The following is a 25,448-nucleotide window of genomic DNA, read 5'->3' on the forward strand; positions in this document are numbered from 1 at the left end:
GTAGAATCGAAGTTTCGCGTACCTCGACTTTTCCCCTTTCTAGAACGTTATTTCGCAATTTCGTCGCGCTCGTAACTAACCTAAAATGGTTATCCCGTGAAGAATGGAAATTGGCTCGCGCTTCGTGCGAGCTAACAACGTCCAGTTGTATTTTAGGTTCCTATTCTTTGTCCAAAATGAATTAACTCGAAGTTGTTAAACGTAATCTCAACTATAATCTTTACCGAGTAAGACTATAAATACAATGAAAGCGTGTTTTGACGAACTATCATTGTGAATATGACAGAGCATTCAAACGTGTATACATATGTATACAGTTTCTACAGAAAGTGTTTACATATTCCATTTTTATAGAACCAAATTTTCGTAGTCATGTGAATGTGCTACTTAATCATACGAAATTGACTAACTAGCGTGCAAATACTGTTCATAGCCATTGTATATTCTTATCGGTATATGTATTTCTCTATATGTATGATTCTAACCACAGTCTCATTTATAATATTCATATTTGCAATTCGAAAAGTGACATGGAGGAAATTAATTTTGGTCAAAGAATAATACGCAAAGTATTATAGCATGCAAAAGTAAAAGCCCTGATGGCAGATGGCTCGATGATATCGGAAAATAAATGACATCTTACTTTGCAGACTCGACGTACTACTACTGTAACGGGGATACGCTGGCGTCTTCCCACACCAATTCGCAGCAGGGCGGCGGATGTAACAACACAGGGCCAGAGAACAGCACGGACGTTGCTAGTCGCTCGCCTTTGGCAGCTACCAGAGCAAGCAGCGGTGCGAGTGCCGCTTCACCGACCGGAAGTGCATGCACCAAGCCGGATCACAATTCCACACCGACGGATCTTTATTTGGCCTGATTAAACGATGGTACAGGAGATCGACTCCAGGCAGAGTGTTTTCCTGGGGTGGGAGGAGCGAGCAACGAGTCTAGACGCCATATCACGAGAAACCACGCTGAAATTAAGCAATGATCTCTTTAACTAACTGGTTCAGGAATGAACAACTATGAACCATTATTGTCGAATAAAATCGTTAACACCCGATAACCATGGCGAATTCCCGTTAAAAACAGGAGGAAGTATGGCAAAATGGGCAAACTGTGACCAGATACGCGTTCACGTCAATGCAATATGACATTATTCACGATCGAGTCGCGTGTCACGCTTGAGGATCTCGTATCGATCGATACGAGCGTCGCGAGAGAGATAGAGACTTTTTAAAATTCGCTACGAACACAATAGACGATAATCGAAAACATCAGAAACCATCTTGCGTATACAATAAGGTTACAACGTATGACAGCGCTCAATAGAACAAAACGATCAAACATCGAACGCTGTTACGATTCATCGGATCGATGATAATTGTGGCTAAAAATCGTTGTTAGCAAAACCTTCATCATGGAGTTAAAAACTGTAGCTTCGATGCCGATAACACTGATATTATTTACGATTCCCAAGGGACAGCAACGACTCGACGAGTGTCTGGTCCAGCGACACTAAAACACGATGCTGTCTAGTTACGCGGTCGGGATAACAGATTCGCCCGCATGCGTTACCGACAGTATCGGTACTCATGTAGAGTGCGCATAATCGTAGGTAGTTTAATTTAACGATCCTCAGTTAGTATAATTTCTACACAATGCCCGCGATCGGTCGTCCCTCCAAATGTGCCCGTGCATTGCCGACAAAGATATCGTTGTTAACGATCATCGCGTCACACGAATGTAGTTGGGCACATTTGTTACCGACGGCATTAGAACGTGTACATATATATAAAGTGAAGGAAAAAATTTATATATATATATATATTAACCGTGTAAGACAGACAAAGTCACTGCCTAACACGGCACGTTCTTTCTTCTAATAAGCACGACGACCTTCCCCCACCCCCTATCAACAAACGATATAAGTAATATAGTAGATATAACGGATAAGTTTATTGAGATTTTTAAATCAGGAATCGACGTAACGATCATTACTGTTAAGGATATTATATATATTTTTTGTAGAAACCAAAGACCACAGACGGATTGCCGAAAAACAAGAAATGCGTGCGAATCGCGTAGCTAGTGGCTGAGGCAGAGTTTTATGGCGGTTCGAAAGCGACTTGTAAATTGTAAACGAATACGCGAGTTTGCGAGCGACGTACAGGGTCGACGTAAATGTACAAAACAATGAGGGGAATGCAAATCGTGAAATCGGGAAAGCGTGAAAGGCGAAACGAAGTCGTGCAACGTTCCTCGTCATCGCGGTTGATTTTCTCGCCACCACGAGAGTAACGCTTAATAAGAATAGGATGCAAAAGAAAAGGTTACCTCTTGATTGAAACTGCCATCCTTTGTCGATTATAAATCGTCCATAGGCTTTCACGTGCGTGTAACGAATTTCTTTTCGCGGCACGAATCTTTTTCTTTCTAAACTAAACGACGGACACTTCCGTGACGGCCGGTTGATCACAATTATTCCCGCGTTCCGTCCAACGGCTTCACCATTCTCGCGCACCACTACGGAAATCAAGTTGCTTCCGGCATCGCTTCGAGCGGAACGTTTCGAAAAGAGAAGAAAAAGCACAATCACGGAACCGTAATTAACGTCTGACCATCGGACTTTAATGAGAAGTTACGTGCAATGCAATTTCATTATGATTAACGGGCAAAAATGTTAATTCGCAACCTTAATAAGAAAATTTACGCGCGCATTTCCAGCGCATTTCGATCTACGCATACGATATGGGCCGAGCATGCGCAATAAGTTTAGAAGCGCACACGTGATGCGCGCTATAATTCGAATGTTACTTATTTAATACTCTACATTCTCTTCGTTTTAATTCCGGGATTATACAAACAATTTTTATCCGTCTACGAAGATAATTATACGTTGTCCCTTCCATTTCATGGAAATTGGAAGTAGTGCAATCAACATGACAAAATATTTTAATTATTCGCATAAAAATGTTATCCGAATATATAGAGGTGATCGTTAATTAAAATGTAGCGTCTCGCTTGAGAAATCCACCATGAAATTGGTTTCATAGCACAATTCTGTTCGCCTCACAGTTATCTCATAATTGACGAATTAGAATTTCTCGAGTGTATTTCGCACGAACGATACGAATTCGATAACTTCGGAATTTCTTGTTATATTTATTATTTTTTATCAACATTTTTTAAATTCCATTTTATTACGATATATTTATTAACGTTTAAGAAACGATTCGTACGGTCTTTCACCTTTTCCATCGTTAGTTTTATGTTCGCGTGGTGTCGTTATACGTATACAGTTTATAAAATCGTGACGAAACGATCGAAATGGCAATGTCGATCCCAAGCGTGCTCGCAACCAATTGTCAGATCGTTCATCGATCCGAGCGTCGGACGAACAACTTATTCGATTTATCTCGTTCGACTTGGTCACTTTATTCTGTCGATCGTCCAAACTAAAGGTAAAAAATGACAAATCCATCGTGATTTCAAAAATCGATATTTCTTCTTTCCTTGCTACTTGCGTTTTTTAGGTGTACAGCACGCCTGTGAGTTTATGTTCCGCCGCGTTTGTCATAAGAATGGAGGATCTGTAAATACGATCTCTGATTGCTGAATAATTGCTATTTATAAATTGTCGTATCGTAGCGTTTCGTGTCCTAAAATCGTGTACAGGAAGAACCATGGGTATCGAAATCGGCAAGTCGAAGTGAAGGTGAAAGAGAAATAGAACGAGATGGAAAGAGAGAAGGAGAAAGAAATTGCGATGCCGTTAGTATTTCGAGGCTGCAACAAATTCGAGTATTACATTGTTTCATAAATTGCGATATGCCTGCCAACAGAGTGAAACAAGCTTTCTTTCGTTTATCCTCGTTTCACGTCTAGCGTTTTAAAGATACTTCCTGTACACAGCACACAATCGCAGGGTCGAAGATCGGCCAGGTGAATTTGATCTGACATTTATTGCGATTTTTATAATTTGTCGGGATTATAATTGATTAATGCGGACTTGACATTGTTAACCTATTATTATTATTGTAACAATGAGATGATTATGAATTTTCTTTTTTATTATTATTATTTTTTATTCTATCTGCTATTATCGCTACTTTTTTCCCCCATTATTCTCATGATTTATTATTATTATTATTATTATTATTCTAATTATTATTATTATACTATTATCATCACTATTATTATACGATTATTTAATGCCTTTTACTATTTATTAATTAGTATCGACGACCTATGTGTAATAAGTTTTGCCAAAGAAATCCGTCGAATGAGAGAGAGAGAGAAAGAGGGATAGAGCAATATCGCGGTAACGTTTCAAAAGAGCAGCTTCCATCGAATGGAAGCGTTTTAGAAAACAAAAAAAAAAAAAAATGGAAGATGTAGAAAGAGGAAAGCACACGATATGTTAACGTCGAATCGTAAATAGAAGAGGAACAATAAAAAAAAAGAGAAAAGAAAACCGTTGCGTCACGAGAAGAATCATTTTCGCGCAGCGTTCAAACGAAGAGGATGTACCCTCAATAGCAAAATACTTGTGAAATCGAGATTTCGGTTTGGATGCTGCGTCCCGTGGACTTTTTATCCGAATAACAAGCAGTTTTATCTCTTTTCTTTATTATTTTATTTTTTTCCCCTTCATTTCGCTGTCATTTCGTCCCGTGTGATATTCTTGTTCTGTGCGCCGCTCTTGCCGAGTCTCGCTGTTGATACTTGCAAACAAAACTCTGTACATCCTTTTTAAATAAATATGAGGTTTATATGAAATTCGTCTCGTGTTGTCTTCTAGCGAATAAAGAAACTTTTATTAAACGACAATAAGCATATAAAATTTTGTTGCAACTGTTTCTCTGCAATTAAAGGATATTTTTCCTACCTACAGTAATAAAATTAAAAAGCAAAAGCAAAAGCAAAATTCTTCTACAAAATTTCGTTTTATATCATATTATAGTGACTAAGAAGGTTAGTGAAAGAATTTTAGAATATTGAAGAATAGTTCAGATGTTACAATGAATTAAAATAACCCGATCAATTATGCAAAGCATGCACGAAGCACAAGCTGCCACCTACCTTAACTTGACTACTTTCTGAAAACACCATTATGGGGTAGATATGAACTCTGCATGTCAGACCTGCCTAGCTGCTCGTCGATATAACAGGTAACGGATCATCGAAAGGTGATACAGATATCTTCCTTACCCATTATGAAAAACGTAGACACAAGTTTCATTACATTGGATTTTAAACTGGCATTGTTAAAGTTTTATTTCACTTTATAACTACATATGTAGTAAACAGATATACATTATGCAATATACAACCTTATAAAAAATTAATTATCTTAAGTATACCATACTTTGCAACCACGCATTTCGTAATCGTTACGAAAATATTGTACATAATTCACGCTTAGGCAATCTAAGTGTTCATTATCCATTAAATATAATTACTACGATACAGGTAACGCAATTAGATTAACATTATGTATTACATCGTCATGAAGTCCTCGGGTTTTTCACTTTTTGTAAATGTAACTCTCGGCGCCGCCTCGACCGAAACCTGCAATGCGCAAGAATAAATGTTTCAGCAGAGTCCATCGAGATTGCAGCAAGTAAAAGGAAGGACCAAGAAAAATCCTTTAATTTCATTGAATTATCTTAAACAGATTCACGTATAATTCTCTATGAGTACTAAGAAGTACCATTTGAAATTAAGATCACCATCATCCATCGAGTTCTAAATCATCGAAATGCAAATTGTACCAAGAGACGCGACGTTAAACAAATTGTGTTAACGCGATTCTAAGAAATCGATACAGAACAGTCAAGGTATAAAAAAATAGAAGGAAATTTAAAAATTACTTTTTAATGACCATTATGGAAACCATGAATTTTAGAACATCCATCGACGTTCACGTATAAATCGAATCTACCAAAAGAGAATAGAATTCACAAAATTCAAAGCAGAATGAGTCCAACAAATAAATCGAATAAGACTTCCAGTAGTTCTGAGTAAACACAAATTCTTCCATCGAATGTTCACTCGTCACTCACCTCCAGGACCAAACAGAGCAGAATAACACGGATGATTACAGTAAGGTTTGCCTTCGTGTTCCGAATGACTACCAGGTGTCAAAGTTTTATTACACTTTTCGCATCGTAAGCAGGAGCCATGCCAGTCCTTTCCCAACGAGGTTTTCCTTTCAGCTGTAACAAACAGAAAAATCGCGTTCGTATAAGCTTCGTTTAATTTGATATTCACGTTTCGTGCCGTATAAGTCGATTGTCCGCTTTCGATGTCACCGATCCACGAATGATTCACCGGGTGAAATGAAAACGGGGAAATAATTACGTTCGATCAGGTCTATTCGCTTGGCCTCAATCCACTTTGCTAAAGCCATGTACGGCTGCGTTCCCGATAAAGAAGCCTGAACGAAGTTTTATCAACCCCTTGACTGACAATAAGTAAACCGGTGCAAACGGTGGTGATTGTCGACAAACGCGTGGCATTGCATAATAATAAGCGGCGGAATTGGATAACGATTGTCGCACCACGTGTCGCGGAATTGCCGCTTACCGCCGATCCATCGTTGCGTAATGCAAAACCTCAAACATTTACGATATTCGTATTATACATGGAACGTTTGAAATTATTTCGTATGTCAACGTTTTTAGTTTCGAAGCATTTCAAGGGAATTCTTGTTTCTAAATTTAAAAGATTGGACATTGGAAAAATTCTTAACACACGAGAATTTCTAAGATAAGATAGTTCCACAACTTCAGATGTTTTTGATCTCAGATGTCAGGCCGCGAAATTTCAGATTATCAAACAGGTACGTTGTGAAGTAATTTCAATGTTGTGAAAGATTTGTATAAGAGTGGCAGTGAGTCGAATGGCTTGTGGAAAAATTTCAAAGTTTCGAGCGATTATCAAAGCAACCTGAAGGTTGCCACATAATTTTTAGCGTACAGTAAAGTTTCTGTTATCAAAGCACGTGTTCTTTAAACGTCCTATTATTATATCATTGTATGAAAGTGGCATAGACTGAGAAACAAAAACATTCTATAAACCTACGAACCAAACGAAACCGAGAAATATTCAAAGTATTTCTGAATGCGAAGGAAACCTTCGAGAAACCTTCAAAATCCTCGTTATCAACCATTCACTTAGAAGCGAAAGCGTCGAGTAACTTCACGAGCGCGTCATCTAGAAGAGGCACGATCGATCCAAACGTACAATAAGCTGCGCGCTCCGTTTGGAATCCGCTAACGCGCTTTCCCTCGACGATCGGAACACAGAATTATCCCCAGGCGGGACCCGAGTCGTCGCGAGCTTCGCCGCCGACTGCTCCATTAGCAATTTCGTAATTATAAAATTGAATGGCTAATTCCCGGCGGAGACGTTCCGTGAACGCGTTCCATTCAGCGAAGGCGCGAACTCGAGGCGTCCTGTACGCCTTCGCCATGATAAAGCGCGACAGCCACGCCGCTTTACAAAATATCCGCGCTGCATTGTCGCGCGACGAATTCCCACGTGCGAGCGAGTACGCGCGAATTATACGCCTTTCCGGGATTTCTCTTGGAGTGCAAGGGGCGACGTCGCGCGACTAATGGCTAAAGGTGATGTCGACGACGCGAACAAGGAGCCAGCGACACGGCCGAGCGCTTTTGTCGCGCGTCATCGCGCAGAAACGCGGCTGATTAATCGAAAAGAGCGTCGATCCCACGAGCCGAGAGAAAGAAGAGGAGGAAATACGTTTATTATCGGGGGCCGACAGGATTGAGAAAGACTTCGAGTAGCGCGATTTTCTTTCCGAAATGTCGCTGTGCAGCTTTCAACGATCGCGTCGATCATGCGTACGGTTGCGTGGCGACCCAGTATCCAGACGAATACGAGCGAACGTAACAAGGATGAAGCTGACTGGTAGCATCAACAATACCTTGTAACGACGAAGTATCGCGTTAGCCGAACCTCTCGAAACACGGATAAAGAAAGCAGCGTGCATTTTCTATCAGGCTGGTGTGGTTCTTGCGTTTGTTTGACGCTCGTACGCGGTTCGGATCTCGGTTGACAAAAGGCCGCGAAATCAGAGGAGCGAGTGTAGCCTTTTTTTCCTTGGGTGCACCGCGCTGCGTCATACCATTACGACATATCAAACCTCGCGGGGAAGACAAAAAAGCCACGGACCGGTGGCGGCCCGGTGGTTGGCATTCAAACGTTCCTCCGCGTCTAAGGAGGAGCACAAAGGACGGTGGTGCCAGCGAGGGGAATTGGAAAATGACGAGGAGCGGAGAGACACGGGAACGGGTCTAAAGGGGTCGACGTCGGGAACCAACGTAGGCAAAGGGGGGGAGAGGGTTCGTAAAGAGGGTGCGAGGGGAGTAGGACAGGCCGCGATGTAGACGAGGAGAGAGAGAGAGAGAGAGGGGGCGGAAGAGGCGAAAGAGCGAGAGAAAAGGGGGAAGGTTGCGTTGGAGGAGAAGGACGAAGAGCGAGTAGGAGCGAGGAGGAGCGAGAAAGACGGAGGAACGGGCAGCTTGCTCGCAGAATGGTACACGGATGAAGGAAAGAGAGGCTGTGGAGCAAGAAGGGTACGCATAAAGGGCCATTAGTTAATTAACTCCTAATTATCTGGCGGCGGAGAAGCGAGTGCATAATCGTCAAGCATTGCTGGTGTGCAGTGGCAGCGCGAAAAGGCAGACAGCGCTGTGCACGGATCGTTGCGCCCGGGCGCCAAACAATCGGCGGCTGCTGATTGCATAGGCTTGGAACATCATCCCCCGCTGTCTTTCCCCGCTTTTCTCTTTTCTTCTTTCTCTTTATTTCCTCGGTAGACCATTCTCCACCTCTTGCACTCCACCCAGACCGTCCACCCACCCCACACCTATCCTCTTTCCCACTACCACGTTTCTTGCTGCGTCTTTCAAACTGCCGATCCGCCGCCTCCATCATCTCCGCCCTCGCCCAACTCGCCAGGAAAGGCCGTGAAAAACTTCTCGTCGTAGTAACTCTACCTCCCCCACCGTGACATCATAAACGGGAGGGTTGAAGGGAGGAGGGAAAAGGAAGCAGCTATTCCTTCTTTTCGTTCTTTCTCTTCTCCCTTTCGCCCGTATCCTCCTCTCTCCTCTCGGCGTCGTTCTTCACCACCACGATCCGGCTATTCTTCTCCAAACCTGTTTTCTCCTCTGTTCTTCTTATTATTACTCGATACTGCTTCCCGAAGCCTGTCCCGTTGTCGCTCTCCTCGCCGCTGGACACTTTATTGTCGTTGCTCTCGATGCAACGTGACTCGGTTTCCTCGTCCGCTTCTCCTATCCACGGTTTTCAAGCTCGCTCGTCGCGAACGCGCGTTCACCCGGGCCACGAAATTTTTGTTCGGCTGCCTGGCTTGTTACCGTCTACGAATCTCCCTTTAAGACATCCTTCCGTGTACGAAATGAATTAACGAAGAACTTTTGCGCGGAAGCCGTTCGTGTCCATCGCTTTCTAAATCTAAAAGAACCGTTTCTTATCGTTCTTTGTGTATTTTTGCTTTTGACATAAAATTCAAAGCGTATGAAGAAACGAGTAATTAAAGAAAACTTTACAGGGTTATTATGACAGTTGAAACGAATGAAAAGCTAAAGACAGTAGAATTGTACTTCTCTGGATATATTTTTAATTACATTCAAAGATTCGTACGTAGCGGAATCTTATTCCCATTTTTACCGTCTTAATGTTGTTACTATTGTATTTTGCGTATTTTTACGTAGCGTGTGAGAGCCGTAGGCACGTTAAAATATCGAATAAAGATATCTCAGGGACAAGGAGGCTTTGAAACCCTAAAACTTTCACAGTGACGGCATTCATTGCTGATTCATTAAGCATCAGTTACCAAAAAGGATGCTTATTGTATAACATTTCGTAGAACCTCGATGTCGAGCGTTTCTACCTTTCCTAATAACCAACGGCTCATAAAATCCGGCGAAACTCCAGGAAATCTTTGTTCGTCGAATAGTCAGCAATTCCCTGAAAATCAGTCATGTGTCGACGTAAAAGGTGAACCACGATTCGTTAAGAAGATTCATTAAATATTCGTAAAAAGAAAAACGACAGAGGATAACACGAGTCGTTTGTCAAATGCCACGAGATCGTTCGAATGTAGTTTTATTTGAAGGCGGATCTTGGTTTTTCAAAGGATCTCTGTTGCGACCGGGCTCGAAAAAAGCTTCTACCTTTTGCGGGTGCACGTTGCCCGTAGAATGCTCGCTCGAAACAAAGAAAATGCGAGTAGAAAGCTGCGAGTGGCTTCACCGCGAGTTCGCTTTCTGCGCTTGCCGCCTACGCGGATCAAGAGGAAGAAGGCCGAAACTTCAAAAGTTACTTTGCTCGAGAATGTAACACGCTGCAGCGTGTCAGCGATTAATTGAATACAAAGATCAACGGTTCAAAGGTCCACATCCTTTTCCCATGGTTAATTGTAAGTTTAAAATAAAATGCGATTGAAAAGCGTAAGGCGTTTGGAACAGGTTTAAAGTACGAGCACTCTTTGGCGAGCTCGTTATGTAAGGTTGAGGTTAAGAATTTAATCATTGATTTATTGGAAGTTGCTTGGTATTCGTAAAATCGTAGATGTACATATTCGTATTTAGCAATAATTTATGGAGCGTTCGAGGTCGACTCGTTGCGAAGATATCGCGGTGGATATCGAGCGGGGAACGTAAATCTTGCATTTCTCGGGTCAATAGCTAGCTAGTGATGGACGTTCTATTTGCTAAAATAATTAGCACGTTACCAATTGCTTGGATAGATATGCAATCCTTTATATCTTTCTCGCGAACCAACATCGATCGTCGTAACGCAAACGATCGTTGGCGAAACTTCTTAAAAATCTTTTCCTACGATTGAACACACCACGAAATCCATACGATACTCGGAAAATCCTCATCCTCGTCCCCCAAGACACAGCCATAATGTCGGAATTCGCCCTTTAAATCCCTCGACAGCGATACACTCGCATAAATTCACAGTTAATCAAGAGCCGAGAACCAAGAAGTTGTCAAAATTCCAAGCTGAGTGGCTCGTTCGCTGAAGCAGCTACTAATTAAAGAGAAGCGTAATCTCTCGACGAGTCCACTAAACGGTGTTTCTCGCGCAAATCCTAGCAGCCGGTCGTGGGCCTGCGGTGACAAGCTAAAAACGCGTTCGCGAGTCTTCGATTTGGAGGCCAATGACCCTCTCTCTCTCTCTCTTTCTCTTTCTCTGAACCCCTTTGAAATTATCATCCTCTTCCTCCCGCGATACACGGAAAAAGAGTGTCGTCCCTCTAATTCGCCCGTTGCCACGGCATCCATTCCTCGTACGCCTACTTGGCCCGATCTGAAAGCCCATATACGTAGCCGTCGGCAGCGGCTCTCCTGTATTCAAAAAAATCCGCTTTCAGCGCTAATAGTGCTTTAACGGGGCCGTCTAAAAGGCCGCTCGAAAGAGGAAGCGTGCAATTAAAAGCCTACCTCTCTGAATACGATGGCTCTGGGCGAGCGCGCGAGCTGGCGCGAGCAACATCGGCCGCCCGAAGGGAACGAAAGCGAGCTATCGTTCTGCAGCCACCACGGTGCAACGTTTATCTAAGCGTCCAAGGGGAAGCGCGAGCCTGCCGATTGGACGACGATAAGGTTATCGCGACGAGGTTCGCTGAACGCGAGAACCCCTCGCGAAAAACGACCGCGATAAGCGGAATCGAGCGCCTCAAGGTCGAACGCCACTGTCGTCGTGGGTGTTCATTTGTCGTCGTATGTTTGAATTGGTTTGTTTTGAGTCCGACAAATCGTGGAAATGTGGGTGAATTATCGTGGAAAATTTGAAGAAGATTCTACTGTGGCTTTGAGGCTAATCGCGTGGACTTTAGAACGTTAAACGTAGCGATGGTAATTTCGATAGCTGGAATTTGTCGACTAACGGGAACGTGTGTACGAGTTGGTTCGAGAGACAGAATTTTGAAAATGTTCGATAATCGTGACGAATGGCTATCGAAAAATTATCGAACGCGCGGTATAAGTCGATGGTTAATAGAAAATTATAAGCTGATCTTAGAGTTGGAATTTAGATAATGGCAACGAATAGTAGAGCGATGGTCGAAAGAATTGTCGAACATTCGAGAATAAAAATGAGCATTGTTTGTACGTATATTATACTACCAAAGTGAATTCCAACAAAACGTTTTGCGCGATATTCGCGACAGAAGATTACCTCGACGATAGTGACAACAGCGTGCGTTAGTATCGTAATAATTCTGTAGATAATACTAATGAATGAGGCATTATCATAAATATCGAGGACAACTCATAACTTCAGGTTCTTCCAATGGTAGCCATTACGATGAAAATATATGTATGTTCTTGATAACCGATCATTATCATATTATCGTGGATCAAAGTACATATGTTCCAAATTATATAAATCAGTATTTACCAACGATCTCATATAGATCGATATACACCAACTTTCTCTCTCTCTCTCTCTCTCTCTCTCTCTATTAGTCTTTTAAGACTCAAAATGGTTCAAAGGATCGTACGATGTATTACGTTTGAAAACCTGCTATGCACATCGACGACACGACTGACGACACATAGGCGAACGTATGATATTCGCATTTCATTGCATAAAATTTCCTTCCTAATAACTCGTATTACTCGAAATTCCCATTGCGTATTTACTCGTACACAACGGAACGAGGTTGACATAATATTTGTCAAGGTGAATCGCGAGGACGTACAATGATATCATTCCTGTCGTCATTTCACGCACACTATTGCGTGGATAGCGTAGCACTCGTGACGCGAATTTCCTGCAGCAGGATGTACGCAATCGTACATAGGCGAGCAATTTCGTGGACACTGTGAGTATAGAATGGGATATATTATAGCCGGATTATGCGTCAACGATTTGCGCGAAATTGGGCAACGTTTATAATTATCGATTAGACAATCCGTTTCTTACGAAGCTGTCGTTGTGACATCGTATGCGGAAAAAAGATGTAAATTATTTTGAATACTAAGCAGATTGCGAGTATATTTATGAATATTGCGGTCTTACACACTGAAACTTAATTCTATTCGAAATCCGATACACAGACACTTCTAATTTTCTTTTAGTAATCGTCAGACTTCCTATATAGATAGCGATATGAATATTCAATTCAAGCAATAATTGCAACAAATTGAACAGTTCCTCTGTATATACGATGGCGGAGAAGAGATAACAAAGGATAAGCAGTACGAGAAACAACATAACTTGATCATTAAGTAAATATAATACAGTAAGTATACAAGGTGTCTACTGCAGAAGCTATTGATACTTAAGCACGTAAATAGCAATTTTAAAGCTCTTTCCGCCCCTCGCTGTATAGAATACCGCGAAAGTTTGGGGTCCGATGAATCCACAACGTAGAAAGTGTTCACTACAAAATTTAGCGTATAAAATATCTGTATCTTGGAACGTTTCGCAAAATTTACAATAGGATTACGTTCAACAAAAGCCAGAATCTGCTGAGAAATACTTTTCGATGAATATTACGCTCGAAGAAGAAGCAAGCACTCACCGAAATAGACTGGCTTGTCGCACTTCGGACAGTTGGGCATGATGGAACGGTCTGGTTCTTGTTGGAACAACTACGGAAGCGTCGAACAGGCTCCACTCAGCAGCGTGGTCAAGCGCGTACTGGGCCCGCGCGTTCTGCAAGGTAACGCGATTCTCTCTAGTTGATTGAGCGTACGAACGTGTGTTAACGTCGGTCGTACATGTGTGTGCGCGTGCGAGAAACCCGTGTTAAGGTCGCCTCGGTTCGACTTCGAAACTGGTATCCCGTCTATGTACGTGTGTGTGTATGTGTCCATGCACGCACACACGCACACGTTCACGCACACACATGCATGTCTCTACATGAATGTACATGGAGTGTGCGTGCACCTGAACTTGCGGCGGCAGTAGAGTGTCATCGACGCGATTGTGTGCGTGTACCAGGTAAGTGCGCTCGTAACCGCTAACGGTCGCTTTACTCGAGAGGTTCGACTTCTTCGACCGATGAATCGCTCTTCTGACCGACCGATCCCGTTATCCATTGTTGACAGATTCGTTATCGAAAACGCATAGCCAAGTACAGGGCTGTTCATGAGTATTCAGAGATGGTCGGAGTCGATCGGTATACTAGCGTGTATACGTAAATAACGGGGCGGATAGAAACAATAGGAATGCAATCGAACGAGATTGTTGAGGATGGAGCGGATGTATGTACGCAGAGGCTCGAGAAGAGGAATTGGGCTAAGGCCGTGGATAGCGTGGTCGATGAAATAAGAAGAGAGAGGAGTAAGTTGACGAAAGAGCGAGTTCGAGCTTGGTGAAAGATATTAACGTGCATTGAAACGGGTTTGAACGAAGTAAACAATCTTTACTCTTTTAAAGCATCGAATCCTCGTTACCAGTCATTCCGTACTTATACCTTTTAGAGATTTTCTTTGTTAATCGATATTTATCGATATCACGATCCTCTAATTTCGGTTACATTGTATTCGTAGAGGGATAGAATTATTCGAAATATTTCATTTCCAAAATTCAGCAACGTGACTCGCACTAAGCCAATATGTCGTCACTGATCGTTATAACATATAATAGAAATCATTATTTCGAACAATTTCGTAAAGAAGACATATAACGCTAAAATTTGATTGTACTTGTACATTCGGCATTTCATTAATTCATAACTTACGTAGTTGATACGTATAAGAATTAATTACATCGTCATTTGACGCGTTCTTTATAGATTTTATAAACAATAGAGCTTTACAAATTCTAAGAAACTATTCTGAATTCAAGCGTTTAAAATGAAGGTAGATACAAATACTGATTGTTTTACAGAAAAAATACTGATCGAACATATTTCTAGAGAAATTCGTATCACTCAATTTTCGAAAAATCGTACCAAGAAATAAGACACGATGTATACATTTTGATACCTGCCGACACCCAAATAGTAGACACACGAGGATTTTGGCTGCTCACTTCCTCGAGCCAATATCTGCGGTGTGTCGAAAACGTAAATAAAACTGGACTACCTCTGAGTGGTTGTTATCGTCAGTTAATAACGGGACAACATATTTTTAAGCAGGCGATAAAAACACATGGGGCACGTAGATTTTATAACTGACCACATCCTCTGATTAATGCAATATATATCTATCTGCACCACTGTTAATTCGACGTTAGTGAAAAGCAAACACGCGAAATTGAAACATAGGTCATAGAACAGGGTGTATAAAAGATTGTCAACCGAAATGAATTCGTACGATGACGATCAATTAAAATTGATCACCTCTATCGAAAACGACGATATAGGAACGGCAATAGAGATCTGCACCACGAGATTCGATAAAAAATTCTTACAGCCTGTTGGAGTACTGCGCGTGACTATCGTTCAGTTGGCTGCTTGGCAAGGGAATATTGAATTATTGCAACTGTTGTATGAAAATGGAGCTGATATCAATGCCACGGACAAAATTGGCAGATGTGCACTTTTTCACGCGGCGCATCATGGAAACTGCGAAGTGGTGAATTGGTTGTTGGAACATGGAGCTTCCACGGAAAATAGAGTCGGGGTTGATTCTTGTTATAAGAATACTCGTTCACCTTCGAACCTGTGTTTTATTGGTCAAAACGTGAGTACCGTGAATTAAATAAAATTTCATTACTGTGCTACTCATTAGCAATTTTAAAGCTTTTTGGATACATTTATCGGTAGACTGCAATGTTTATGAAATATTTTAAGAGTTTAAAAAATGTACAACATGTACAATTGTACAACAAATGTAAACAGAAATATTTCAATATCCAAAATATAATACTTGTAGTATTATATTATCTAATGAGCGAAGCAAACCTTCGCGTAGGTTCTGTTTCTTTACTTGTGTTCGTGAAAATATACATTTTTATAAATGTTTCTAGCTTATTTATCATCTTCCAAATGAAAGTACTAATCGATTGGAATTTTAGTTACCTACACCAGAGTGTTGGGGAAGGACACCCATGCACCAAGCTGTGAAGAACAATCACGCTGCGGTAGTCAAGATCCTGGTGGAAGCTGGTGCTGATGTGAACGCGGAAGACGAACGTGGAATCACACCATTGCTTCTAGCAGGGACCGCAATCGTAAAAGAAGATTTCAACGAAATTTCCAAATTTAATGATATCGTCGAGATCCTCGTAGCAGCGAAAGCTTCGACCAACGTCATCGATCCTAATACAGGTATTATATAGAGGTCGTCAATTATGAAAATTATTAAGCTGATTCAATTTCATTTATCACGTACCGTGTACTGGTCTCTTCTGTGTTGTGTTTGATCCTAATTAGTCCTTTTTATAAACTTACAGGTACTACCGTATTGCATACTGCGACCTCACTAGGAAGTTGTTCGGCGACGAAAAGGTTACTGAACGGTGGTGCGTGGCCTCTTTATCAATGCAAAGGCACAGGAAGTACTCCTCTTCATCTCGCTGCCAGCACGGGTAACCCAGAGGCGCTTTCGATCCTTCTAGAGAGCATACCTTCTTGTGATATCGACATTCGAGATAACGTGAGTCTTTACCATATTTAACTTTCTATGTATCTGCTAAATTTAACATAATAATCACTTAATTGTGCCATTTCCTTTCTTTGATATCCAGATCAATCGAACACCATTGCATAGAGCAGCTTACCAAGGTCACCACGACTGCGTTCGAATACTAATCGATCACGGTGGCAATTTAGGCGCAGAAACGAACACGGGAATTACTGTCATCGATGCCATATTTGCTCACATACCAACACCAGTCTTATTTCTAAACGATATTCTGTCTTCCCGCGTTAAAATGAGTTCCGTTGAAAGTTCCGTGGAAAATTCCCAAGTAATAGAAACAGCGTGATTTACTCGTTCTAAAGATGTCGTTCCTCCCTTTTACTGTTTTCTGTATTTTATTGTTTTCTGTTCAAGATCACCATTGACTTCAACGTGCTAGCGCCAAAAGGAGAGCTGCAAATGGGAGTAGTTACGTCCCTTATTGCGGCAGCCTCGAACGTGGAACAATTGACGATACTACAACATCCGCTGGTGGAAACGTTCCTCTGGTTGAAGTGGTCCAAGTTGAGAGTATTCTTCTTTAGTCTCGTCTTCGTCCACGCCCTGCTGGTCTTTTCCCTGTCTGGTTATTCCATAACGATATTGCAATACGAGACTGATTGCGGCCTGTTGCGGAGGATTCTCTCTTCCTGTTCTTGTGTCCTCTTCCTTCACAATGTCGTTCAAGTGCTGATGGTACCTAGGTTCGTCTAGAATCAAAATAAAATTAAGTTTGTCCCTTCGTCATTTCTCTTAGAATTTTAACGTGGGTGAATTTCCTATAAACATCAGATACGTACCTACACCCCTGTTCGTAAATATCGGGACACTCGCGAGAACCAACAACAGTTAATATGATCAGGAAATCGTCAAACCTGTAAAACTTATCATTTCATTTGAAACGTAGATTCACAAGGTACCAGTACAATTTGATATAATAAAAATAATTTTCACCTTATCCATCTTGTATATCTGTCGCGTCTTTTCATCAGCATCTTCACTTTATTTATTCTTACAATTACTCCGAAAACCTATATATTTTAGATATTATCTGAGACAGTACGAAACGTGGCTATCGTTCACCTGCGCGGCGATATCTCTGACGATTTCAATGGGTAACGCTTATAGAAGCGAGATTACAGCTTCATCAGGGGAAAAGGAATTACACGATGCTCGACAGCCCCTTCAATGGATGTTGCATTCCATCAGCTTGGCAATCCTGCTTGCCTGGATGCAAATGATGCTGTTAATCGGCCGCCTTCCAATGTGCGGATATTACGCGCTCATGTTCTCCACGGTGCTGAAGAATATTCTGAAGGTCAGTAGTAGACGTAATCAACCAACGTGCGTTTGATTCCCGGTGCGCCGTGTAATAATCGCCTGTTCCTCGCCCCATTCGCTCGTCAGGATCGATCTTGGAGAAAGGAAAAAGTAACGAGGAATCCCCCGTTGAAGGAAGAACTCCCAATTTTCCTCGTTAAAGCGCGTCGAGTCGCGGTTAAACGGGCGCGAATAAAAAGCAGCTACGTCCGACACCGCAAGAACACCGTTTTTCACCGAAGAGAGTCGTTTCAACAGGAGCAACGTTAACCCTGATTTAATGTGCCAGGGGAGGCTTTTTTTCTTGTATCTTTTTCCTTTGCTTCCTCTTTCTCCTTTTCTTTTTTCTTTTTTTTTTTTTTTAATTCCGTCTGTATGGCGAACGATCCTGCATTTAGCCGAAACGAAAGGTACAAGAGAGCGACGAGGCTCTTCCCTTCGGCGAATATCGTTAGAAATGAAAAGCCAAAGGGGGAAGAAGGAAGAAGCAAGGTTCTAAATGTCTGGTCGGTGATATGGCTCCCATCAGGACCCACTTGCCTACCCCTACTTCGCGCAGCCCTACCACCCTCTCTACTTCGCGATTATAACAACGTGCATCTGGGGCTTTTTATTTCCTTTCAGGTTCTCCTAGCGTTCGTCTGCCTGATTGTCGGATTCGCGTTCAGCTTCGCCGTTTTGTTCCACGGGAACGACCAGTTTCGCAATTCCTGGAGGGCCGTCGTGAAGACCGTGGTAATGATGATGGGTGAGTACGAGTACGGGGCTCTGTTCTCGGACGAGAAGAATGGGAGTTCCTTCCTACCAGCCACGAGCAGGGTCGTGTTCCTCGCTTTCGTCATGCTCGCTAGTATCGTCCTGATGAACCTGATGATCGGCCTCGCGGTCAATGACATCCAAGGCCTCGAGAAAGAGGTACGGTCCGTCGATACTCTTACTCACCTACCTTAGATATTCATTACGTAAACGTTTCCTTGGTATTGCGGAATGCTGGACGAATAATTCCATAGTAATATCGGAAATAGCAACGAATCACTAATACACTGACGATCGATGATTACAACTGAAAATCAAATGGGACAAATATAATAAGCTTACTTTCGTTGATTTTCTAATTTTTACGCTTCTTGACAAACTAAAGGGAAGTACTTCGATATATCGTCGTTGAAATAGAAAATAACCTGTCAGGTTCAAAGATACGTGTCTTTTGAAAATAAATCATATATTCACTGAGTATTTCTTAAATAGAATATATATAGTACCATCAATGTTATGAGTAAATTGCGGATGTTTATATAGTTGCAAGAATACGTAGAAGATGCAATATATGTTATAGTATCTAGTAAATAAAATAAACTATTCAGCCTCGATTCCTTTAGTAATGCTCAAAGAGGTATGAATTTACATAAACGTCTCATACCTTTGAACTAATTTGAAAAGTGATAGAATCGTACATTTAATTCCAAAGTCCATTAAAAAGACAGTTCTACTAATATATTAGTGGCAGACAGGGCATTAAATTTTAAACTGTGCTACCAAGGGAGGAAAATATAGGTCATCATGATCTTTCCCTGTAGTCTTCGTTTCTAATTGAATATCCAATTTAATTAGAAGTTAATTAAATTAATTAAAGTGTGCGACTACCCGTATAAGAATGAATATTGCGTGAATTCAGGGACACATTCGCCAATTGCTGAAGCAGGCCGAGTTTGTGGCTCATTTAGAAAGACTAGTGCTGACATCACATCGAATCTTTCGCCGCAATTGGCTACATCCTCGGTTAGCCAGGCTGCTAGACTCGAGGCGAGGCATTCCCACAAAAATTACGTTCTGTTATCACGAACGTTATTTCCATGAATCATCCCTCGGCGTGCCAGCGAGGCTGAGGGAGGCGTTGTTTCTGCTCGCCTTGGGAAACTCGCGCGACACCGAAAGGTGAGCAACTTGTCGCTCGATCACCATCATTTTACGCTTTAATTAATAATTTCATCCATAACGACCCAAAGTTGCGGCTGGCTTAAAGAAAACGCTGTTTTCCCAGCAGGCGTGAAAATAACAACGGGGACGATAACGTGGAATTAAAAGCGCTGTTGGAGGAAGTGTTGTTGCAATTAAGGGTACCTTATTATCCGTCCGCCATGAGAAAGTTTTCAGTACCTTATAATGCACGAACTCAAACGGGACAGAGGAAGATTGCTAACCAGTGAAGAAATATATATGTATACCTTTTTCTTATGTTTTTATTAAAATATCGATGAACTCTATGATATATATATATATATATTTATTTATTACGTATCCTATGGAAATATCTTTAATTTATGATGATTTTGCTTAATTGCAAAAAAATATTTAGAAGATGAATATTACGTGAAAACTTACCCAGATTTAATCAAATAATAGGTAGAAGTATGGCGTATAACCTCTATTGGAACTTTGAAATCACTAGAAAAAAAGAGAGGTATTAATTACGTTTCTACTTATGTCTAAATATGTAACACTCAGTGAGAGGTTTTGTTATTTTTTATCTTTATCTGACTGTTATTCGCATACCTTTAATTATTGAAAATGATAGCAGCCGGATTAAGATATTGCAAAAATCTGTGTGTGATAATTACAATAATTGTGCTGTGTTGAAAAATAACAAAAAAAAAGTACCTCGTCGATGGCTTGAGTTATATCAGTTTAGCTCTGAATTACAGATACGCATTGCTAAAGGTCGGTATAGTAGAGGAATAGTGTTATCGACGTAACCTAGCGAAGATTTCATTAGATATTGATCTGAGCATAGATGTCTCTGCGATACTATTTTAGATTTTCAAAGTTGTAATGTACGAAAGTGTCATGGCACGTTGATCGTTTCTTAGCAGGATCATCGAATGTTGTAAGTTGTAGGTAAGCATGTTTATTAAATTTATACCTTAAAATATGTAACATATTTCAAATAGCAGCCTTTTAGTTATTGTATAATTCAAGATGTTTTATTATCTATTCAATCTTTATCGTATTTGCTTAAATTTTCGTGCTATCCTCAATAATTCTCAAGTTACTACAGTCACGAATAATTTTACGAACAACAAACGCAATTTATGCAATTACATTTTACAAATAATTACATTTATGATAGCATGCAGATTCCTCATTATATTTCAATTGAAACGATAATTAAATAGGATTTTAATGAATGTATGTTTGATACCATACCTGTCACCCTCATCAGTAATCCAACGTATATGGTAATGCGATAAATTTATCGTTGTATATATTTTTCAAATACAATTCATTATTTCGACGAGAATATTGATAAATTGCTTTCAAAACGTTACAGATCACGCCGACAGATATGTAGTACTTACAACATTGTCAACCAACCAATCAAATACTTGTACGATCGCTGTGCTACCAAAATTGGCGGGAAATGCAGGAAACAATGGCTATCAAAGAAAGGTTGTAATTTCTTCGTATCGAGGAATATTCTGGATATTCGAAATTTAGTAAGTCTTCTTTCCTTCCCCTTTTCTTCAATGTCGCTTTTTTCCATTTTTCTACCTTTTTCCTCTAAATTAGTTCATAACTTTCCAAGAATGTATGGCACGGAACGTGATTCATGCGATATACCTGAAAGTACCGAAGAGTTTCGTGCAGGCAAGATAATTGCAATTTATCGATAAGATTTATGTAGCCGGCAGAAAATTTACAAAAACGTTAATCCAGGCACACGTGAACACGAGTCGTGTTGGTTGTCCCAGGAATAATTAACGCGAAGGTTTCTTAACAAAGGTACGTGCAGTGATTCTGACATTTGAGGTTATTAATACGGGTATAATGTTTGCGTGCAAATAATGAAGTACGATCGAACGAACGCGTTATTTCAACGGAATATAATGTGTTGTATTGTTCGTACAGGTGATTAAACCGAGGACACGTCATTCAATCTGTCTGAAATTTATCTCGCTTATTTCGATATAAGGCGAATGCCAGCGGATCGTACGCAAACGATCACACGCACTCATGTGACTCGTTCTCTTTGTCATTCCTAGAGATGATACGAAAATCAGCTTTGTTAGCGGCTAATAAGGGGACCCGTGTATTCGTTCAGATTTTAATTAAATACGGAAATCGGATAGGACAGTGGCCAGCGCATACATTACCATAAATTGTCGTTCACCCGCGGCTGTAAAGAAATCAAACGTGCACCTGCCTTAACGGTTGTAACAGAACTGGACGTATTTCGCGACTGCTTTGACGCTACACTTTTATTTTCACGAAAAACGACATTACGCGTGGAATCGTTTCTTGAAATTCCACGCTCGCCTCGAAAGAGAAAGAAAGGAGAAAGAGGCGTCACCGAACAGAATAAAAAGATTACTTTAACAGGACGCATAATTTATAGGGTTGACTTTGAAACGCGCAACCGGGATCGGAGAAAAATTCACAAACGAGTTTCCCCGACCGGAGGAAAGATTTCTAGGTAGAACGAATAACATAGGAGAATTTGCACCTCGCGTAAAGTCATTCACCATCGACAGTATCGGAAACTCGCTTATGTTCGTCTTCAATTATAATAAATTACGGTTTTCAAAGTTGGTAGTACTGGCTCATGCGGCATATCAATGTGCGTTTCTTTTTCTTCCAGATTAATTAGGCAACAAGAAATTCTTCGTAGATACGATCGGAATTCGTGTTTACATAGTCGATAATAAAACCTTAATAATTAAATAGAAGAGGAAACCAACGGATCGTATGTCCATTAAAAACAACGGCAAACTACCCGTCGGTGAAAAGAAGTGGCATAGTACGAATAGGAGAAAAAAGCTCGACGACAAATCGGACGGCCGTAAGTGGAACTTAATAGAAGATAAACGTTTTGCTTATTGTTTGTTAGAATATAAGTCTTTGCGTGTGGTAGGTGGGGAGATAGGAGGATCGTAGCTGGTCCTCTCGCACGACGAAAACGGCACGCAGGAGTTACGGTAGCGGTGGTGGCGGTGGTGGCACTGGCGGTGGGAGCAGCAGCAGCAGCGGTGGTGGTGGCGGTGGCAGCAACAGCCGTGGCGGCGGTGGTGGCGGTGGCGGTGGCGGTGGCGGTGGCGGTGGCGGTGGCGGTGGCGGTGGCGGTGGCTGTGGCGGTGGCGGTGGCGGTGGCGGTGGCGGTGGCGGTGGCGGTGGCGGTGGCGGTGGCGGTGGCGGTGACGGTGGCGGTGGCGGTGACGGTGGCGGTGGCGGTGACGGTGGCGGTGGCGGTGGCGGTAGCAGCGACGATGGTGGCGGCGGCAACGACAGCGACGGCGACGACGACGATGATCACGAAGACGACGATCACGAAGACGACGACGTCCACGACGAAGACGGTACTAGGAGTTCGGGTAAATTCGGGTGAGTTCGGGTGGAGTCGGTTCGCCGCCTTGCCTGCCATGACTGGCCGGTCGTGGCCTCGCGGGGGGTGAGGGTGGGGGTGAGATGGCGCGTCGGTGAGGGAAGCCGCGGCGGTGAATCCGGCGTCGTGATTGGTCGTCGCGTGGGAGAGCCGCCCGCCCGAGCTCACTGTGACCGGCAGTCGGCACCGAGCATCCAGGCAGAGCACATCGAGCCATCGGAGTCGGGGCGAGATACGCAAACACGCACCTCGGGACCTAACCACGGGCACGATGGCCGTCCGGCGCGTGCACCGTCAACAACAACAGCAAGAACAGCAGCAACGTCGTCACCGTCGTCGTGGTGCCGTACTCGTCGTCGCGCGTGTTCTTCGTACTTACCTGCATACGGAATCGAAGCAAGAGCAGCAGCAGGATCGCGCGCTCGCTAAAGCATCGTGGCCACCATCGTGCGGATACGTGGCGCGCGGACTATGCGCCTGGTGCACGCAATAAACGAAAGAAAAAGAGAGGAAAAACCTACAACACGTATACGTACACGACGACAACGCACGGAAAGTTGCTGGCAGCGCGCGCGCTAAATACGACACACACCACGGGGTCCAGGGACCACTCTACACACGACTCAACCTACATCACACACGTTCCATCGTTACCTCTTCCTTGTCCCCTCGTTTCCACCGGCCGTGTGTATATCGCACCTCCTTCTCTCCTCCCTTGTGTGCGCCGGCCTTCCCACGCGGTCCTCGTATCTTCGCCGAGATTACGTTTCGGTTAATACGCGAGTAAACGCGCGTCGGCCGTTAAACCTTCGGCTCGTTGCCGGCCCGCGTTTGTCGTTCACGGTGATATACATCTCTTTCTCTCTCTCTTTTGCGTGTCTCGTCGATGATCATCGGTGATATTCGTTTCATCGAGATTACTACCGTATCCTCGCGTCTTTGTGTTTTGACTGGTGGTGCGTTTTTAGTCGTGTTCCGATCTCGTCTCACGGCGGCGTTCTTTTTTTTATACTTACGGTGCTACGTTCTCGTTTTGTGCCCCTCACGTCGAAGGGGAAAAAAGGAAAGCAAAAATCAAGCAAAAGAAAAGAAAAGTGTGCGTTCAAATATATAGAAGCCTAACCTCCTCCGTCGACGACGGTGGCGACGGTGGTGGAGGCTAAGGTGACGGTGACGGTGAACCGTTCTCTGTGTGCTCTGTGCTGTCGTCCTTGCGTCATTCGTATCGTATTGTTCGTTGTTGTGCGGCACTAGTGACACAGAGAAGTACCGAAGGGAGGAAGTGTCTGTCGCGTCGGTGGCGTTCTTTCGCCGCGTAGTCTCGTGCGCGCGTGACAGAGGAGCACGCAGTCCGTGATAGAAAGAGAGGCAGCGCAGCGCCGTTCCGACGGATTGTAGCAGCCTTGTTGAGAAGAGAGAAGAATCTGTCTGTCGCTGTGCGTTGTCTTCTCCTCTCTCGGACCACCGTCTTCTCGTCGAGTTTTGTTTCCGCTTGTTGTTCGCTCGTCGCTTAGTGTGCTATTCTGAACGTCGTGTGTTGAACGATTCGCAGCCGGCACGTCGACGACCGGCTTTCGAAATTCCCGCGTCGGCCGTATCGGCTGCCTAACCTCTCCTTGGTCCGCTACTCGAGGCGGACACACCTCTTGTGTTAAGTCGCCGAACGACGAAGACAGGAAAGACGGTGGCCGTCGCTCGGCCAGCAATAATGCCGCACGTGAGTAGCAGCGGCGGCGGCGACGATCTCGGCAGCGAAGACGAGGTCAAGGTCTTCAAGGATGAGGGCGAGGACGAGAAGAGGTCCTCCGAGAACCTCACGGAGGAGAAAAGTTCCCTCATCGACCTCACGGAGTCTGAGGTGCGTGTCGATGAGATTCAAAAATTCTCCCTCTTTTTTTCTTCTACTTTATCGTACAACAGATATCGTGTTGTCGTTACGATAGAGTTTTACCTGTGCATAACACAACGTGTCATTCTTCCCTCCCCCCCCCTCTCTCTCTCTCTCTCTCTCTTTTCGTTTGATCGTCGTGTGCAACGTATCTTCTTCTTTGATCCACCCACTCGATCGTGACAGCATAAGGACGTCGCCATTAAGTGCATGC

The 25,448-nt window shown here is 42.8% G+C and overlaps 3 protein-coding genes and 1 long non-coding RNA gene across 7 annotated transcripts in view; 2 read left to right on the forward strand and 2 right to left on the reverse strand.

Moving 5' to 3' along the window:
- LOC117240377 (paired box protein Pax-8) overlaps positions 1–4,401 on the forward strand; it is a 196,155-nt gene extending 191,754 nt beyond the window's left edge. For all 3 annotated transcript variants that reach the window (XM_033506388.1, XM_033506389.1, XM_033506390.1), the window contains one exon: positions 651–4,401. In XM_033506388.1, the coding sequence (XP_033362279.1) occupies positions 651–880 (230 nt within the window). In that variant the 3' untranslated portion in view covers positions 881–4,401. The remainder of the gene's footprint in view (positions 1–650) is intronic.
- Positions 4,402–5,242: 841 nt separating this feature from the next.
- Positions 5,243–13,757, reverse strand: LOC117240364 (cysteine-rich protein 1-like). The gene is made up of 3 exons (XM_033506375.1): positions 13,601–13,757; positions 6,072–6,224; positions 5,243–5,577 (listed from the first exon to the last, which is right to left on the reverse strand). Exons 1-3 carry the CDS (start codon positions 13,638–13,640, stop codon positions 5,534–5,536), a joined length of 237 nt encoding a protein of 78 aa, XP_033362266.1. The 5' UTR covers positions 13,641–13,757; the 3' UTR covers positions 5,243–5,533.
- Positions 10,608–12,001, reverse strand: LOC117240365. Its single transcript, XR_004494666.1, has 2 exons — positions 11,514–12,001; positions 10,608–11,417 (listed from the first exon to the last, which is right to left on the reverse strand). It is a non-coding gene; the product is annotated as an uncharacterized LOC117240365 (long non-coding RNA).
- Positions 13,758–15,093: 1,336 nt separating the features above from the next.
- On the forward strand, positions 15,094–20,234 carry LOC117240363 (transient receptor potential channel pyrexia-like). 2 transcript variants are annotated; one of them, XM_033506373.1, is made up of 9 exons: positions 15,094–15,710; positions 16,045–16,297; positions 16,423–16,625; positions 16,717–16,938; positions 17,025–17,353; positions 17,694–17,967; positions 18,594–18,884; positions 19,645–19,904; positions 20,011–20,234. In XM_033506373.1, the coding sequence occupies exons 1-9, from the start codon at positions 15,330–15,332 to the stop codon at positions 20,174–20,176; spliced, it is 2,379 nt and encodes a 792-aa protein (XP_033362264.1). In that variant the 5' UTR covers positions 15,094–15,329; the 3' UTR covers positions 20,177–20,234. The 2 variants fall into 2 exon arrangements, with proteins under 2 accessions (XP_033362264.1, XP_033362265.1); XM_033506374.1 differs by having other exon boundaries at positions 15,095–15,710; positions 20,014–20,233.
- Positions 20,235–25,448: the final 5,214 nt, after the last annotated feature.

The sequence above is a fragment of the Bombus vosnesenskii genome, unplaced genomic scaffold, assembly GCF_011952255.1.
Source record: "Bombus vosnesenskii isolate JDL3184/JDL3185 unplaced genomic scaffold, Bvos_JDL3184-5_v1.1 scf7180000014621, whole genome shotgun sequence".
NCBI lineage: Eukaryota > Metazoa > Arthropoda > Insecta > Hymenoptera > Apidae > Bombus > Bombus vosnesenskii.

Bases quoted from the DNA above. Each gene is read 5' to 3' on its own strand.
- LOC117240364 (XM_033506375.1), bottom strand. From the start codon at position 13,640: ATGCCCAACTGTCCGAAGTGCGACAAGCCAGTCTATTTCG. The intron at 6,225-13,600 runs GTGAGTGCTTGC...TGTTTGTTACAG, and splicing joins CGACAAGCCAGTCTATTTCG to CTGAAAGGAAAACCTCGTTG. The intron at 5,578-6,071 runs GTGAGTGACGAG...TGCGCATTGCAG, and splicing joins TGCTCTGTTTGGTCCTGGAG to GTTTCGGTCGAGGCGGCGCC.
- LOC117240363 (XM_033506373.1), top strand. From the start codon at position 15,330: ATGAATTCGTACGATGACGATCAATTAAAATTGATCACCTCTATCGAA. The intron at 16,626-16,716 runs GTGAGTCTTTAC...TTTGATATCCAG, and splicing joins ATATCGACATTCGAGATAAC to ATCAATCGAACACCATTGCA. The intron at 18,885-19,644 runs GTACGGTCCGTC...GCGTGAATTCAG, and splicing joins TCCAAGGCCTCGAGAAAGAG to GGACACATTCGCCAATTGCT.